General features: G+C 43.9%; 1 protein-coding gene across 5 annotated transcripts in view; it reads left to right on the forward strand.

The window, feature by feature from the left end:
* Window positions 1–19845, forward strand: part of PDE5A (phosphodiesterase 5A) — a 461491-nt gene that overhangs the window by 369505 nt on the left and 72141 nt on the right. For 3 of the 5 annotated variants that reach the window (XM_073571847.1, XM_073571845.1, XM_073571849.1), the window contains 3 exons: window positions 3560–3619; window positions 14773–14919; window positions 17609–17734. In XM_073571847.1, the coding sequence (XP_073427948.1) occupies window positions 3560–3619; window positions 14773–14919; window positions 17609–17734 (333 nt within the window). The remainder of the gene's footprint in view (window positions 1–3559; window positions 3620–14772; window positions 14920–17608; window positions 17735–19845) is intronic. The other 2 variants (XM_073571848.1, XM_073571846.1) reach the window with 1 other exon arrangement.

A 19845-nucleotide genomic window follows, 5' to 3' on the forward strand; every position in this document is an offset into this window, starting at 1 on the left:
AGATTTGGACTTGTTTCTCATTATATTTTTTTCTTATTTTGAATTACTAACTAGTTTTTCATAGTGTTAGGTTTTAATCTCCACAGTTTTAATTTACAATTGACCATTTAATGTTGTAACTTTAAGGCCGATTGTGTCACTGTAGCTAGAAAATGTTATTTAAAGGAGTTATTGCTTCCATAAGTCATCAGGCCACGTTCACATGTTCAGTATTTGGCCGGTATTTTACATCAGTATGTGTAAGCCAAAACCAGAAGTGGAACCGTCAGAGGAAAAGTATAAAAGAAACACGTCACCACTTCTGTATTTATCACCCACTCCTGGATTTGTCTTACAGATACTGAGGTAAAAGACTGACCAAATACTGACTGTGTGAACGTGGTCTCAACATCAGAGTGACATACCCACCAATCAGTCACAATTAGATCCCAAATGGAATCAATGTACGGAGATGGAATAGCACAGCACCGTACACTGTGTAGTGGCCGTTCCTGTGTACTTTCAGCAGAACAGGGGTTAATTGGCCATATTAGAAAACTCCTACATTCAGCTGTGCTGTGTTAGCCACTCCTTTTCCCTATCAAATCTGGGCTCGATTACCAAGTCAATGTCAGAATTAGGCCGGGGTCAGATGGAGCAAGAAACTCTGACGAGTCTCGCACGTCAATACCTGACACTGTCACAGGCACTTGAATCAAAGCGTTCAGCTGCATAAAAATACATGCAGCCGCATGCTCCACTCCCGAATGCCGGCGGCAGTGCTGGGTATTAAGATGCGAGACTCGTCCGAGTTTCTCACATGTGTGATCCCGTCCTTACCCTGTCTGACGGGATGGTGTACTGAGGTACACAGTAGCGCTTCTCTTCCCCAGGTGGGGGAAGGGGACAGACGTAGGGCTGTTCTAGGAGATAAGACAAGGGCGGAGGCCCCGGCATCTTCACCATCTGGAGTATCCCGGGGAACAGGGCAAGCTGGGGCGCCCCCTAGTGTTAAAGCCAGGAAAGGTGCCCGCTGGTCCCAGGTCACTCATCAGTCGAATTGTGACAACAGGTGACTGTAGAACCAAGAGGGACAGTATCCTTGAGACATATACATACAGTGCCTTGAGAAAGTATTCGGCCCCATGGAACTTTCAACCTTTTCCCACATATCATGCTTCAAACATAAAGATACCAAATGTACATTTTTGGTGAAGAATCAACAACAAGTGGGACACAATTGTGAAGTTGAATGAAATTTATTGTTTTTTTTAAATTTCTGTGGAAATTCAAAAACTGAAAAGTGGGGCGTGCAATATTATTCGGCCCCTTGACTTTCAGTGCAGCAAATTCACTCTAGAAGTTCTTGTGGATCTCCGAATGATCCAATGTTGTCCTAAATGACTAATGATGATAAATATAATCGACCTGTCAGGGTCCTGTCAGCGCCAGCGTGCAGCCTCCGCAGAGCAGGGACTCACCCGCACTGTAGGGGGGCCCGGGGTCAGGTACGGCCAGGAAGCTCAGACAAACAGGACCTGGGGACGCTGAAGTTTAGCAAGCAGTAAAGGACCTACGGTCATGTGACTGCAAGGAGCGGGGCTTAGCATCCTGCTGCCAGAGATCGGCAGGACACAACTACAGGAATGCTCAAAGTCAGGCAAACCGGGGTCATACACAGAGGTAGGAATAAAGTACCAGGGATGAGACAGAACGGATAGTCAGGGCCAAGCAGAGGTCAAAACCAAACAGACATAGAAGGTACCAAGCAGAATCCAACAAGCAGTATCCAGAGAACAGACCGAGTCAAAACCAAAGTATCAGGCAACCAGAACACAGCACAAACACACTCAGGGGTCAACACACTCTGCCAAGGGCGAAAGTATAACTGACGGGGAATGGAGCTTCCTGAGGCTATAAGAAGCCTTCCCAGAACCAAGGAGAGGCCACAATAATAAGCCCCAGGTGTGCAGGTAAGAGTCTGCACTGAGATCATAACATTAACCACAGAAGTACAGGTCCACCAGCACTGGTTCCAGACATTAACCCCAAGCGTGCGGGTCCAACCCGCACTGGGATCATGACACCACCTGTGTGTAATCAAGTCTCTGTATAAATGCACCTGCTCTGTGACAGTCTCAGGGAGCACAGAGTGCACAGAGAGCATCATGAAGACCAATGAACACAACAGGCAGGTCCGTGATACTGTTGTGGAGAAGTTTAAAGCCGGATTTGAATACAAAATGATTTCCAAACTTTAAACATCCCAAGGAGCACTCTGCAAGCGATCATATTGAAATGGAAGGAGTATCATACCACTGCAAATTTACCAAGACCCGGCTGTCCCTCTAAGCTTTCATCTCAAACAAGGAGAAGGCTGATCAGAGATGCAGCCAAGAGGCAAATGATCACTCTTGATGAACTGCAGAGATCTACAGCTGAGGTGGGACAGTCAGTCCACAGGACAACAATCAGTCGTACACTGCAGAAATGTGGCCTTTATGGAAGAGTGGCAAGAAGAAAGCCATTTCTCAAAGATATCCATAAAAAGTGTCATTTAAAGTTTGCAACAAGCCACCTGGGCGACACACCAAACATGTGGAAGAACGTGCTCTGGTCAGATTAAACCAAAATCGAACTTTTTGGTAACAATGCCAAACGATATGTTTGGCATAAAGGCAACACAGCTCATCACTCTGAACACACCATCCCCAATGTCAAACATGGTGGTGGCAGCATCATGGCTTGGGGCTGCTTTTTTTCAGCAGGGACAGGGAAGATGGTTAAAATTGATGGGAAGTTGGATGTAGCCAAATACAGGACCATTCTTGTAAAAAACCTGTTGGAGTCTGCAAAAGACCTGAGACTGGGACGGAGATTTGACTTCCAACAAGACAATGATCCCAAACATAAAGCAAAATCTACAATGGAATGGTTCACAAATAAACGTATCCAGGTGTTAGAATAGCCAAGTTAAAGTCCAGACCTGAATCCAATCGAGAATCTGTGGAAAGAGCTGAAAACTGCTGTTCACAAGCGATCTCCATCAAACCTCACTTGCAGCTGTAATCGCAGCAAAAGGTGGCGCAACAAAGTATTAAGTTAAAGGGGCCGAATAATATTGCACGCCCCACTTTTCAGTTTTTGAATTTGCACAAAAATTTAAAATAGCCAATAAATTTTGTTCAACTTTACAATTGTGTCCCACTTGTTGTTGATTTTTCACCAAAAATTTACATTTGGTATCTTTATGTTTGAAGCATGATATGTGCGAAAAGGTTGAAAAGTTTCAGGGGGCCGAATACTTTCGCAAGGCACTGTATATATGAGCAGAAGTTTTCTTTGTGAAGAAGTCTTTACCGTAAAAATTGTTGACTTTTCTGGTCATCAGGAGGCTTGTAGTTTCGACATAAGTTTCGTACAGTTGGATTTCTCAGTAATTGGCCATCTTCAAAAGTGAAGCTTATAAGCTATAAGTTGGACTTCTCACTTATTCCTAGCATTAGCGATTGCCGCTTTATAAGACCAACTTTTTTAAAGCTTATTAAACTTTGGTTTAACTTTTACATTTCTATCATAGATTCTTTCGTATCATGCGTCAGCTGCTGAAGAGGAAACCATGGAGCTGCAGGTAACAGCGGTAAAAACACTTTTATTTCTCTTATTAATTACACAATATGTATATTTTTTTTAGTTTTTTTCACAAGGTTTCTCATTGCTTCTTCCAAGGCTGCCCTTTTGGGTTCTACTGGATCCACATTTGCATTTTCAATTAGAATTTCAATCCAGGATGTCATAGATTTGTAGCAGTCTTGTTCTTGCATAGAAGCCCTAAGGTCGGCTTTATACATCTGATCTTTACGGTGCAAGTATGGATCATGATGTCCAAAGCTGACCGCAGATCTCCTGACCCGAACTCAACAGCCTCAAATAGGCTTTGACTCTTACCAGGATAAGAAGCAATGAATACAGTCTCAATAGACAAGGCGCGTTTTTCGACGGATTACGACGGATCCGGTTTTTAAGAACGCCCCCAAGGCTTCCAAACGGGATTGGCTACTAAAAACCTATATATATCGTGTTCCTACAGCCCATCTTTGACAGGTTTTAGAGAAAGTGCAGGTTGGAGAGAAGAGCAAGTGACTGTCGAAGATGGATGTTGTGATTGGAAATATTTTGAAGAATTTGGTGGAATCGTTTGAGGGTGATTGTTCTGGAGAAGGAGAGAGAGAGAGACAGCAGCACATCATGCATCAGCGACGTCGACGCCGTTTGTGGATCCACCCCATCACAGCTAAGAGAATGATGCGTGGGGTCTATTCTACACTGTGCATGGACCTTTGACGAAATTTTTTGCATATGTTCGGATGAACATGGAGAATTTTGATTACTTGGTGGAGCGCATTGCACACCTCATAAGAAGATCGGACACCTATTGCCGCTTCTCCGTTTCACCCGCAGAGCGTCTGATGTTGACTTTAAGGTAAGACACATTTATTGGATCTGCTCGCTTCAGAGCACACTTTCACTGGAATGTTGTTGGTGGTAGTTTGTATCTCCAAGTTAGAGCTGAGTTTTGGTATGTAATGCTCTGATTTTCAACTAATTTTTTTTTAATTCCCCCCCAGATTTCTTGCAACTGGAGAATCCCTTTCGTCACTCCATTTCCAGTACAGACTTGGGATTTCCAACATATCTGGAATAGTGAAGCACACATGCCGTGCACTGTGGGACTCTTTAGTTGATGAGTTTTTACCAGAGCCCACAACAGAGAGGTGGATTGAAATTGCTGACAAGTTTCTACAGATGTCAGTTTCCGAATTGCTTGGGCGCTGTGGACGGGAAACATATCCGCAATGTAAAGCCATCGCTGATGCGGAATACAAATTTATTGCTGTTGATTTAGGGGCCTATGGCCGCTCTAATGACTCTCAAGTTTTCAAACTGTCTGCCATGGGTCGTAGACTTTATGGAAACACCTTCCAGTTTCCACCCATTAGACCACTGCCGCAAACATCTGGCCCACCTATGCCTTTTGTCTGTGTAGGGGATGAAGCCTTCCAGCTGTCAGAACACCTTTTGAAACCCTACTGTAGCAGAGGATTGACAAGAACAAAACGCATTTTTAATTACCGCCTCACAAGAGCAAGAAGAATGGTGGAATGCGCCTTTGGTATTCTGACAGCCAAATGGCGTGTCCTATTGACTGCGATCAACCTCAAGACTGAAACTGTGGACGAGATGATCAAAGCTTGCGTGGTCCTGCACAATTTTGTTATGTGCAAGGAACCCATTTCCATTGAGGACACCTCTGAAGAGACCACCTTGCAAGATTACCAGAACATTACCAATAGAAGTTCTGTGACGGTTTCACGAATGAGGGACAATTTTGCACAATACTTTATGTCACCTCAAGGAAGAATAGACTGGCAGGATGACAGAGTTTGATACATTTCTGCCGTTAACCAAAGTTGTGTACCTTCTGTACCAACAGTATACCTTTGCCAACCAAAAGTTGTCTATCTTGTCGTTGTTTTAACAATTTTTACCTTTTGTCCACAGTTGTGTACCTGGTTGTGTTTTAGGCTAAGTATTTCACCTTTTCACAAAAGTTGTGTACATTGTTAGGAAATCCCCAAGATACACAACTTTTTTGTAAAAGCTTTAATACTTTGCCTAAAACACAACCAGGTACACAACTGTGGCCAAAAGGTAAAATTTCTTAACCTTTTACCCACAGTTATGTACCAGGTTTTGTATACCTTTTTACCTTTTCTCTACCCTGTATTTTACCTTTTTGTTATACCATATTTCGTCGCAGAAAAAAATGACAGACAACCATTGTAAAACAATAATTTAACTTTTATTGACATTTTTTTTTTTCATAAACTGTTTGGAAATTTCAATAAACTGTTTTAATAAAGCTTTCAAACCAGAAAATTGGTCATTTTTATTTTAAGACACACATTTATAAATTTGTGTAGTATGGGGTGGAAATACTGCTGGAGGGGCTGCGGGACACTTCGACACTGGGAGTGTGGAGAGAGGACTGGGATCGTGGTGGGGAAGGAACAGTTAGAGGTGAAGGTGTGGAAAAAACAATAGAATGGGTGGACATGTGGGAGGCAGAACAGGTGGTGGGTGGTGAAGTGGAGGGTTGAGCAGGGACTGGAGTAGCAGATGTGGTTGAGAAGTGGTACGGTGAAGGAGTTTGGTACGGGGAAGGTGTTTGGTACGGGGCAGGTTGCTGGAAGTGGGGAGATGGCTGGTACTGGGGAGGCTGCTGGTACTGGGGAGGTGGCAGGTACTGGGGAGGTGGCTGGTATGTAATAGGAGGGGGAGGAGGGACAGTGGCTGGAGGTGGTGCAGGTGGAGGAACTACTGTGGTGGGAGGAGGAGGTTGAGAGGTATCCTGCAGTAGAGCACCGTGGCACGAATGCATTACATGCATCTGCTGGCTAGGAGAGAGCATCTCCATGCGCACCACAACGGACCTGAAAAAGGTGTGGTTTGGCGAAGATCTTGCTTCTGAATGCATGGTTTGCAGAAGTGTCTTCAACTCCAGATTGGCGGAGTTGAGCTGCTGAAAGCCTGCGGAGATTTGCTCTGACAAGACTTTGAGACAGTTCTGGAAAGGTGCATTCAGATGCAAGAACTCCGGCGCATAGCTCTTTTCCTGACCCCTCTGCCGCTGCCGCCCTGTACCCGCAGGTGTACTAGAGGTGGCAGCGGCAGAAGGGTGGGGTAAAGGGAAAGCGATCTCCTCACCAGTGGATTCATGTAATGTAGGCGGCCACAATGCTCCTGCGCTGGTGGATGGGAGAGATGGATCGAATGTGAGGGAAGGCTGGGAAGGTGCCGATGGGCCGGGGTGGTCGAAGTGTCCCTCGGTGGCGGTCTCCTCAGGGATTGCCTCAGAAGGGTCCAACCGTGCAGGCTCCCGAGTGCTGGTCACCGTGCGGTGGAATAAAGAGAAACAAATACAATTAATATAGTGACATGGCATTGGCCCTGGCTGCAAAAAAATTACAATGTCAACATTTTTTTTTTACATGGGATGTTTCATATTTACCTTCTGGTGACCATTGTTGCCCGAAGGAATGACAGGGCTCGTGTGTACTTGTACTTGCTCCTGCGTCCTCCAGATCCACTTGGGGCCCGCATCTCTTTGTTGAACTCCTTCTTGAAACGATCCCTCACAGACCGCCACCGCTTCACAATTCTCTCACCTGAAACGAGAAAGCACAAAGTGGTTGGTATACAACATCAGTGTTTCCCAAAATCCAGTCCTCGTGGTCCCCATGGGTCATGTTTAGAGGTTTTTCATAGTGTTGCTCAAAAGGAAATCCTGAAAACATGACCCATTGTGACCACGAGGACTGGAGTTCGGGAAACCCTGGTTTACATCAAGCAACCTGAACTGTATATACTTACGCTCTTGAATCTGGGCCCGAGCATCGAGGTCCTCCCAGCGGTCCTCAAGGAGCGAATAGATTTCCTCCCAGAGCCGTCGGGTAATAATAAGATCAGCATGGCGGCAGTCGGCCATATTCCATAGCGGCTCCCTTTCTCTGACCAGATCGATGAGGTGGTCCACATCAATCCCCCCCTCCTCACCGTCAGAGTCGGGAGCACGCTGTGAAGGCTGTTAGAGAAAAAGAGAAAAAAATATTACCTTCACACTTAAGAAATGAAACAAAAAGGGAAAAAAATACCGAAGCAAAAATATTATACTTACACGCTGGTGACCGCCGCGTCGCTGTCGCTGATGACCCTGGGAGGCACTGCGAGGACCTCTTGGCCAAGCCCCAGATTGGGAAGACTAGAAAAGAAAAAATAAAATTATGTGCTTGGATGTAGGCATTTGTGTTGTTTGCTGTGTGATGTCTGCGCTACATTGATTTCTATTTGTTGTGTGTAGTGTGATGTTGTGTTTCTGCATTTGATGCAGGAAACTTACCAATTGCGAGCCCACTCCAGGTATCTGTCCACCCCTTCGTTCTTCTGGGAGATCCGCTTCAGCTTGTGATTCCTGTTTTGACATAAAAGACAATTAATAGACATATATTCCAGAGATGATGGATTTTGGAAATAAAAACTTACCGTTAAACGCTGACGATGCGAGGGAGGGCTCCCAGAAGAAGATGTGGTGTCCTGCTGCTGGCCATACTCCACTCCTGTTGCTGCTGCTGCTGCTGGTGCTGCTGCTTCTGTAGGGCGAATTCTGCTGGTGAATAAAGAGAAACAAAGGGCCAATGAATATATTGATATTCAATGGCCCTAGTTTGGAGGAATGGGGGATGTGATAATTACCGTCTGTCATGTGCTGGTGGGCTCCCCTCCACTTGTTCGGCATGGTCGCTTGGCTCCATTTGGGGTGGTGCTGGTGGTGCAGTAGTCTCCTGCCTTCTCCTGCGGCTGGCTCCTCTTTTGGCTGGCATGTTGGCTGTGGCTGAGGGTCCCTCTGTCATGGTTTTATATATGTTTGCTGTGGGCAGGGCTACTGAGCATGCTCAGACCAAAAAAAACGGATCCGGCGCATTGCGGATCTCATAGACTATCATTATGTGAAAAAGCCGGAAGCGCCGGATCCGGTAGGTCCGGCTTTTTCGCCGGAGCCAAAAAACTTTACAGTTTTGCCGTTTTTTCCAGACGCCGGATTGACACACATTGCCGGATCCGGTCAAAACCGGACGAACCGCAAGGCCATCCGACGCGATCCGGCGCTAATGCAAGTCAATGGGGGAAAACCGGATCCGACATTGCATTTCGCAGGATCCGGTTTTAGTAAAAATAGCCGGATCGCGCCTGACGGCGAAAAACTGATGTGTGAAAGAGGCCTAAGACACATATAACATGTCCAGGCTGAGAATATGAACACAAAGAAGACCAACTGATGGAGTAGCCACAAACCACCAATAAGGTATTAAAAATAACAGTTTATTTAGAAATATTTTTAAAAAAGTAACCATTATGGTATATACATGCAGGTCTAGAAAGGAGGAAATGGTGGTAAAACATCAATATCCTTATCATGGGTAATTAACATAGGGTACCTTATATTAAACAGCATATGCAGCTTTCAGTTTCACTTTAGGTTATGGGCTCTTTGATGCTATATCAGAAAGATTGTCTATAAGGACTGTTCATGTGGTGTAAGCTGGTATTTGTGTACAATTTGGGATATTGATCTTTTCCCACCATTTTCTCCTTTCTAGACCTTCATGTAGATAATTGTTATTTTTTTATATATTTCTAAATATAATTATCGTATATACTTGAGTATAAGCCGAGGCACCTAATTTTACCACCAAAAACTGGGAAAACTTATTGACTCACGTATAAGCTGGGTATGCATCCCCATTCTGATATGCCTGGCCTCCTGATCCCCATCCTGGTATGCCCGGCCTCCTCATCCCCATCCTGGTATGCTTGTTCCCCTCATCCCTATCCAGGCATGCATGGTCCCCTCATCCTTATCCTTGTATGCATGGTTCTTCATCCCCATCCTGGTATGCATGGTCTCCTAATCCCCATCCTGGTATGCATGGCCTCCTCATCCCTATCCAGGCATGCAAGGTCCCCTCATCCTTATCCTTGTATGCATGGCTCTTCATCCGTATCCTAGTATGCATGGCCCCCTCATCCCTATCCTGGTATACACGCACCCCTCAACCCTATCCTTGTATGCATGGCCTCCTCATCCCCATCCTGGTATGCTTGTTCCCCTCATCCCTATCCAGGCATGCATGGTCCCATCATCATTATCCTTGTATGCATTGCTCTTCATCCGTATCCTAGTATGCAGGGCCCCCTCATCCCTATCCTGGTATACATGCCCCCTCATCCCTATCCTTGTATGCATGGCCTCCTCATCCCCATCCTGGTATGCTTGTTCCCCTCATCCCTATCCCTGTATGCATGGCTCTTCATCCGTATCCTAGTACGCATGGCTCCTCATCCCTATCCTGCTATGCATGGCTGATCATCCCTATCCTGGTATGCATGGCCCCCTCATCCCTATCCTAGTATACATGCCCCCCTCCTTGTATGCATGGCTCCTCATCCTAATCCTGCTATGCATGGCTCTTCATACGTATCCTAGTATGCATGGCTCCTCATCCCTATCCTTTAATGCATAGCTCCTCATCCCTATCCTTGTATGCATGGCCTCCTCATCCCTATCCTGCTATGCATGGCTCTTTATCTGTATCCTAGTATGCATGGCTCCTCATCCCTATCCTTGTATGCATGCCTCCTCATCCTTATCCTGCTATGCATGGCTCTTCATCCGTATCTTAGTATGCATGGCTCCTCATCCCTATCCTTGTATGCATGCCTCCTCATCCTTATCCTTGTATGCATGGCCTCTTTATCCCTACCCATGTATGCATGGCTCCTCATCCCTATCCTGGTATGCATGGCTCTTCATCCCTATCCTTGTATGCATGGCCTCCTCATCCCTATCCATGTATTCATGGCTCCTCATCTCTATCCTGGTCTGCATGGCTCCTCATCCCTATCCTGATATGCATGGCTCTTCATCCCTATTCTTGTATGCATGGCTCCTCATCCCTATCCATGTATTCATGGCTCTTCATCCCTATAGATATGTGTCATAGACATGTGGCAGAAGTTAAATGTGAAAGCAGGGTAATAATTTGTAGAAATACAGTGGATATATCGCTTTATACACAGTACAAATATTATCACAGCGGATTGAGATTCTAGTGTATTAAAAATCCTCTGCTAATTCAAGGCCTTTTTTTAGTAAATCGGAAGTCCTGTAATGTGTTAGATTAACTGTGTGTCTGACTGTAATTCTGTATTATATAGATCTAAAATTAGACAAATCACATTACATACTTCCCACAGTAGTTACTGCTAGACAGTTCCTGAAAAGGAATTGCCTGTGGATTTACAGAGCTAACTCCTAGCAAGTCTGTGACAGCTGTAAGGGAAATATGTACTGTCTGTCTGAGCCGAAAGTGAGCTGAAACCCCTGTCACAGCACCAAGAATAGATCTTTTTCCAAACAAACTCCAAATACTTTCCCTTTCTTTAATTATTTAGATTAGGAAGATATGAAAAAAGTGAGGGTTAGAATTAGAGAGCAAACTTCTTGGTATACACAAGCAAAGAAGGAGAATTCACTGTGTGATATCTTGGAGAAATCCATGTAGAATAAGAACATGCCATGTCCAGCCGAGCATTCCTGCATCCAGCCAGCTGCTTGTTAGTGAGGAAACTGGACGGATAGGATAATTTGGATGAATGAGTAATGTCCTTCACCTCCTCGTATGTCAAAATCTGGAAACTATAATCTAATGTCGCTGGGCTACTTGTGTGTTCAGTATTTGGGTATGTTCATTATACTTCTTTGCTTTATATGTGTCATATAATCATGTATTTCTAATGCAAGCTTTACAATCAAAACTTTTGTTTAGTTCCTTGTATCCACTGATCTATATATTGTAACAGATTATACTGTATTTTGCTATTTTTGGACTTCATAATGTGACCAAATGGGGTGGGTTTTTTAATCTTTTTGGCAGTTGTTTTTGTAATCTTTGGTATTAATAAAACCTGAAATGTGTATTCATGTAGTTATGATCTTTGACAGTTCATCAACATTTTTTGAATTGTTTTGGCTAAAGAGTTAGGTCTCATTCACATATCAGTATTTCATCAGTATTTGTATGCTAAAATCAGGAGTCTCTCCAAAACACAGAACAGGTGTCAATGTTTAATTATAGTCTTTCTCTGCAAGTTCCACTCCTGGCTTTGGCTTAGGCCTGTTTCATACGTCAGGTACGTGTAGTGACAGTTTTCTCACGTACCGTAGACACTGACACACGTAGACCCATTCAAATGAATAGGTCTATGCAGATGTCAGCGTGTTTTCACAGACCGTATGTCCGTGTGCAAAACACGGAGACATGTCCATTTTAACACGGACGCACGGCCCGCAACACGTGCAAACGGAGAACAGTGTACACTGTCCTCCGTGAGCACGGACGGCCGCAGGGGAAGAAGCAGCTACTGTAAGCCACTGTTCCCCAGCATGTAGGAAAAACTATACAGGTGCGGGCTGCTATTCTCAGGCTGGTAAGGGGTCATGGATATGGGCCCCCCCCCCAGCCTAAAAACAGCAGACCGTACCTGTTAGTTTTTGCCAGGTTGATTCAAAATATAAGGGGGACCCCATGTCGGGTTTTTTTCATTCATTCTTCCCTGCTCGCCCCCAACACCACATGCAGGGGAACAGCACTAACACCACATGTGTGCCACACGGATGTGCCACATGGACACACGGACACGGATATCTCCGGTACTGTTTTTTCCAGTACCGGAAATATCTGGATGTGTGAAACCGGCCTTACAGAGATGCAAAAATACTGACGTGTGAATGAGGCCTTTATTGCACAGAGTAATATAAGTGAGCTTAAGACTGCATGCCATCAATTAATTTTTTATGAGATTTTGATTCTGCATATTTTTGCTGCATCAAAAGCATAACGTCTTACAGTTCCAGCCAAGAGGATGAAATTAACTGAAATCTCATGACTGCAACATCTCATTGTTTCTTGCAAGTACACTGAGCTTTATGTGCCGATTTTTCCATTGACTTGCATTAGATGCAGAAAATCTGCAGGTAAAATTTTTTTAGTGTGTTTCATTGGAGCATGTGTCCCATAACATCACCCGTGCTCTGACCAACACAGTTACTGGGAATGTCCACTTAACGACCTAACATTTTTACCTTTTAAAATCGATTTTAGCTTTGGTTTTGTTAGTTTTATTATCAGTCCATAAAAATGTAGTAATACTCTGACAACATTGTTCCCAGTGGCAACCTGGGATACAGAAATGCGTCCAGGCATCTACCTCATGCTGTTCCCATTCCACTTGAGCTCTGTTTCCATCCATTTCAGCAATTTTCCTGCCCTCCCAGCTATCTGGGTAGGGTCTTCTGGAAAAATGCTTGAGTTTCCCATTGACTTTCATTTTAAACTTGCTACTTGCGTGGAGCCCATCTGAGCACCTGACCTGCTCGATTTGAGTACTGAGCACTCGAGCGTTTTAGTGCTCGATCATCACTAACTAACAATCATTATTCTCCATACAGTTTTTGTCATCCTATATGAAGGGGTTTGAAAAACTAGCACTGATCAACTAGTACAGGGTTCCCCAACTCCAGTCTTCAAGGCCCACCAACAGATCATGTTTTCAGGATTTCCTTTGTATTGCACAGGTGAAGCAATTATCACCTGAGCAATACTAAGGAAATCCTGAAAACATGATCTGTTGGTGGGTCTTGATGACTGAATTTGGGGAACCCTGAACTAGTATATAGTCGATCAATACTCCTTAACAAGTCAGATTCAAGCATTCAAGTACTCTATACATGCCTTATCGCATGTGGACATGGACATTTTTGAGGTGTCTTTGGGAGCTGGTCAACTTTAACCCCTTTACGACCTATGACGTATAAGTATGTCATAGGTTGCCTCCCCTTCTTTGGTGCGGGGTCTGGCGCATGACAGCTGATCTGATCAGCTCTCATGTGCCTCTAACAGCCACGGGTGGAGTCATGAACCACCCAAGGCTATTAACATGTTAAATTCCACTTTCAATCTCGGACAGCTGCATTTAACTCACACAAACCAATTCATTAGCTCCACCATCGGCAATCCTGTCACATGACTGCGCACTGCAGATGAGTTGGCATGACATCCCAGGGTCTGCAGGAGACCCCTGTGGTTGTCATTGCTGAACTGCTATGAGCTCTGCCCCGTGGCCGAAGATCATAGCAGATGAGCATTTTTGCTACACATAGCAGGACTCCAGAAGAACCTAAACATGTTTGGTATCTACGTATTTGTAATGACCTAGAGAACCATAATGGCAGATGGGTTCTAGCATTTACTGTAGTGAACATGGTAAAAAAAAAAAAAGAACAGTTGTGGAATTGCACTTTTTTTTGCAATTTCACCACACTTAGAATATTTTTCCTATTTTCCAGTACACTGTATGGTAAAATCAATAGCGTTGTTCAGAGGTACAACTCGTCCTGCAAAAAACAAGCCCTCACATGGCCATATTGATGAAAAAATAAGAAAAATTTTAGCTCTGGGAAGAAGGGGAACAAAAAAGGAAAACACAAAAACGGAAAAACCCAAGGTGGTAAAAGGGTTAAAAGACGCATGACATAAATCACTCAATAAATGCCTAAAAGACATTTCCTATTCACTGCTATCGTAAATACACTTTGCTCTTCATATGTTTGTCTGGTGCAGTTTTTTTTTTTTTTTTTTAAATACCTAATGGGGAAAAAAAAAATCACATCACTCCCTTAATGCTTCTCTTGGTGGAAAAGATTTAAACTAGGCACTATCCACTCTGAAGGCTGCACAAAATACTTCAGGAAAAGATAACTCTTCCAAAACACTTCAAAGGCTTTTCAAAACCATTTCAGGAAATGAAAAACGCTTCCATAAACTTCCTAAAGAAGGCGCATTACCCAAAGCAGTTTCTGCTAAACGACTAAAGAGTAGTTTTTGACTACCTTAAAAAAAACCCTGTCTACACATGCTCTAGAACGGCAATGTTGAATTGGATGTGTGTGAAACACCATTATAACTGATGCTCATAATTACCATGACTTATTCCTAATTTTTTTGAGAAAAGTAACAAAGGGTCTGGGTACTTTTCCTGTGACCTCTTACATGGTGCTCATCTGTGAGATTTGTGTTGTGACTTCAGCTAATTCATGTTTCTTGTCTTTCTCAGGGATCAGTCGTGCCATCTGCACAAGCACTTAAATTAACAGACTTCTACTTCAGTGATTTTGAGCTTACTGACATGGAAACCACATTAGCTACAAGTCGAATGTTTACAGACCTCAACCTTGTCCAGACCTTCCAAATGAAATACGAGGTAAGACACACTGTTCTACAGCGAAATTGGTTTAGACACTAGAATAGTTAATCTTAACTAATTTTTTGCTGCTGAGAACTAATATGATGCTTAAATTTGCTGGTTATCAAGAATAGAGGACTCGCCATGCCATATTTTGTAATTACTGAAATAATTTTTTTAAAAAAGCATGTGGTCCCCCACATTTTTGACAACTAGCCATGCTAAAGTAGACAGCTGGTGGCTGGTATTGTCAGGCTTTTAAAGCAACTCTAAAAATTGCAGCCCGCAGTCGGTCCAGAAAATGCACATCTATTAGATGCACCAATTCTGGTGCTTTGCCCATCTCTTTCCACTTGCCCTATGGCCTGACTGTCACTGCGAGCGCAAGAAAGTTCTCACGCTCGTGGTGCCGACAGAAAGGTCCTGGAAATTCACAGACTGTGAACTCAGTTCAACTCACTGACGTCAGTGCAAACGGCGTGGGAGAAGTTGTAACGATGCTCACTGAGGTTACTGCAGTTCAGTGGCCCAGCTGGGAGCACAGCCTCAGTGACTGTTGAACACCTCAATGACATCAGCGCTAGTCACTGATGCTGCGCTCGCAGCAGCACATTCCTCAGTGGTTCTCAGCCTGAACGGTTGCATCTTGGCACCGTCCAGGTTGAAAACTGTTTATCCCCAGACATGGATTGCGGAATTGGACAGAATGACAGACAGGTGAGGGATATGGTTGTTTTCTAATTTGTTTTATTACAGGAGACCATGGCTTCAGTGGAATGGGTGATGTCTTGAGTATGGTTTAATTTAGATTCCTTAAAGGAGTCTGTATCATTCTTTCAATTAAAGGACTTTATTCTGACTGTGTGTTTGTTTATTTACAATATAACTATAGGGCTAGTAATGGGTAAGCATCTTATAGACACCTCTCTATTACTAACCCATGGGCTTGATGTCACCGGATTATACAAAGGTGGCATCAACCCCACATATATGAACCACACTTGCCACCGCCACAGGACAAGTGAGAATAGGTGGGCAAAGCACCAGAATTGGCACATCTAACAGATGTGCCATTTCTGGGTAACTGCGGGATGCTATTTTTAGGCTGTAGGGGCCAATATCCATGGCCCCCGACCAGACTGAGAATACCAACCACCAGCTGTCAGCTTTAGCTTGGCTGGTTGTCAAAAATGGGGGGACCCCAAGCTGTTTTTTTTTAAGTTATTTATTTAAATGATTAAAAAAAACAGCTTGGCGACCACTCTGTTCAAGATAACCAGCCTTGCTGAAGCTGACTGCTGAGGGTTGCAGCTCGCAGATGTCAGTTTTGCCTGGTTGGTTATCAAAAATACTGGGGAACCCACATCAATTTTTCTTTAAATTATTTATAGTGCAATTGATGCCTCTTTTCCTGGTGTCTGCACCTAATTGGTCTCCTTGAAGGTGTTGTCTATGCATTTGGTTTTGCATTCCATTGAAGTCATTGGGGTTCGGGTATGTTCGTAGAACTTCGGCGAACATCAGGACGTTCTCTGGTCTGAACTGAACCTTGAAAGGTTCGCTCATCTCTAGTGCTAGCATCCAAGGTTGTTTATGACTAGAGACTTGTGTTGATCAAATAGCTTCGGATAAGAGGTTATCTGAATAGCTATATCAGTTACCGACTAGCTGTGTCAGGAACCTGGATACCTAGAGTGCTCCCAATAGTCAGCTGTTCGGCACCGCAGCTGCAGGTGTCAAGGCTGTGTGACAGTCACAACACATATATGGAGAGCCTGTTTGCTGTGACTGTCACACAGCCGCGACACATGCAGTGGCGGCGCGAACAGCTGATTATCGGGAGCGCTCCAGCTATCCAGGTTAACGAGGCAGCTATTCGGCAAGTGCTATGGCTATTCGAATAAGCACTTATCAGAAGCTATTCTATCAACCCTACTAGAGACTGTAAGACTACATTACCACAATAAGTATAGGTGATGTTTGTATGAATTTCTGCGCTTATAAGGTAAATTACGGTAGGTTAGTAGCGCTTTTTTTGTTGCATTTTTGAGTAGGGTTTTTTAAATGTGTTTTTATTACATTTTTGGACTGTGGTTTTGTCTGTTTTTCGTGTGTCATGTTTTAAATAAATCTGTTTTGTTTTTAATACTTCCTCGTATTTTGGCTCTGGCAAAACTTTATTAATACAGTCTTGTGGATATTACACACTGCTGATTTTCCACATATAATGCATTTCTATGGGGAAAAACCTCACATAAATTTAAAAATGTAAAAATATACAAAAGTCCATGAACTTCCCTACATGATTCGGTAGGTTGTGCCTTATTCATGGCCAACAACAAGCTTCTCTGCAGTCTTCTTAGGATACACTCAGACTAATGTATTTTTATTCCATATGATGTCCTTGTGGGTAACGGATAGCACACAGACCCAATATTAGCCTATGTCCTAGTTTACATGGGTTTATTTTCGTGCGGACCTCCAAATTCAGCAGAACATGTAAATGTAAACCTAAGGCTGAAATGTTTTCACAGTCCGTGAACAGGCTGCAATGCCCGGACTGAATTGTGATAGGTTCCATGATCTGTACTTATGACATATAGAAATTTCCAACCTTATTTCCTTTCAACTGTGAGATCTACAGACAGACGCCATACTTTCGGTGTGTCTATAGTGTTGTCAGTCAGTGCTTTCACTTTAATTACAGACTCTGTGCAGATGGATTCTAAGCGTAAAGAAAAACTATCGGAAGAATGTAGCCTATCACAACTGGAGACATGCCTTCAACACAGCACAATGCATGTTTGCTGCCCTGAGGACTGGCAAAATTCAGGTATCTGACTAAATCCAGATTAATACAACTGATATCGTATTTAGAGTGAATAAATGAACAAACCAGCTATAGAAATTTAACTCCAGATCTATGGCCACAGGAAACGCTGATCAAGGACTGTGATGTGACCTCCCATTTACTTCTATGCAACAGTCAGTGTAAAGATTCGCTTACACTGGCGTATGTCATGTCACGTCAGAATGCTATCCGATGTTTTATTGGATAGCACTCGGCCCAAGGGTATACTATCTACAATCAGGGTATACAATCAAGGGTATACTATCTACAATCAGTAGATTTGGTTTCCAGTACCATCTCTATGCTGATGACACCCAATTATACGCTTCTTCTCCTGACATCACGCCAGCCTTTCTAGAAAACACCGGCGATTGTCTAAACGCTGTGTCTAATATCATGTCCTCACTATATCTGAAACTGAACCTGTCAAAGACTGAACTCCTGGTGTTTCCTCCCTCTACTAATGTACCTATACCCGACATTGCCATTTCTGTGTGTGGTTCCACTATTACTCCCCAGCAACAGGCCCGCTGTCTTGGGGTCATACTTGATTCCGAGCTTTCCTTTGCCCCCCACATTCGATCACTGGCTCGCTCTTGTCATCTGCACCTCAAAAACATTTCTAGAATTCGACCTTTTCTTACCTTTGACTCTGCAAAAACTCTTACTGTTTCTCTTATTCATTCTCGTCTCGACTATTGTAACTCCCTTCTAATCGGTCTCCCTCTTACCAAACTCTCCCCTCTCCAATCTGTCTTGAATGCTGCAGCCAGGATCATATTCCTCACCAATCGTTACACCGATGCCTCTACCTTGTGCCAGTCATTACACTGGCTACCCATTCACTCCAGAATTCAGTATAAACTTATTACCCTCACCCACAAAGCCCTCCATGGCTCAGCACCACCCTACATCTCCTCCCTTGTTTCAGTATACCACCCTACCCGCGCCCTCTGTTCTGCTGATGACCTGAGGTTAGCATCCTCAATAGTCAGAACCTCCCACTCCCGTCTCCAAGACTTTACACGTGCCGCGCCAATTCTTTGGAATGCACTTCCCAGGTCAATACGATTAGTCCCCAATCCCCACAATTTTAAGCGTGTCCTGAAAACGCATTTATTCAAACTGGCCTACCGCCTCAACACATTAACCTAATCTATCCCTGTGTGGCAGAGCCAAAAGTTTTACCATAACCAGGTTCCCCGCATCATTCTCCCACATGCTTTATGCATCCATTAGCCCTCTGTGTCTGTACTGTTACACACCTAACATTATGGCTGGTCCATACAATCAGGGCAACTGTTACCACCCACCTTTCGTGTCTACCTCTTTCCTCATAGACTGTAAGCTTGCGAGCAGGGCCCTCACTCCTCTTGGTATTTGTTATAATCTACTGTATGTGATTATTGTTATGCTGTAATGTCTATTGTCTGTACAAATCCCCTCTGAAATGTAAAGTGCTGCGGAATATGTCGGCGCTATAAAAAATAAAATTTATTATTATTATTATACTATGGAGCAGCGCTGATCTGATTAATTTCTCATGCCAATGGAAAAACAATTGCAGCACGCTGTAACTGCCTCCGGAATTCGGATCTCGCACAACCGTGCAAGTCTATAGGTGCGTGTAAAACATCATACTGTGCTTGGCTGTCATCCGAGTGCAATCCGATGTACGTTCACAGAGAAGATGGAGAAATGAAGTTATCCGTCTCCTCCGCACCTGTTCTGCGATTCTCTCATACGGGTGAATTGGATCACACTCAGATGACACTCTGAGTGCCATTAGCATAATTATCCCAAATGTCTCGCGTGTGAGCGTACCCTAATTGGAAAAGCATCTGTGACCTCTTCACTTTAGAATTGTTCAGACATGGGTATGTTCACACAGAGTTTTTTGTGGTGTAAATATCTAACTTGGTTTTCCACAAAAAAAATCAGCTTTACGAATCCTCTCATTATGGCCAGGGTCACTCTTGCGAGTGTGATGAGAGAAACTCGCACGAGTCTCTCGCATCAATACCCGGCAGGACCGGAGTGTGCACCTGCATAGAAATACATGTAGCCGCACACTCTGGTCCCGAGTGCCGGGT

The sequence above is a fragment of the Dendrobates tinctorius genome, unplaced genomic scaffold (genome assembly GCF_039654945.1).
Source record: "Dendrobates tinctorius isolate UK_male_01 unplaced genomic scaffold, ASM3965494v1 ptg000030l, whole genome shotgun sequence".
NCBI lineage: Eukaryota > Metazoa > Chordata > Amphibia > Anura > Dendrobatidae > Dendrobates > Dendrobates tinctorius.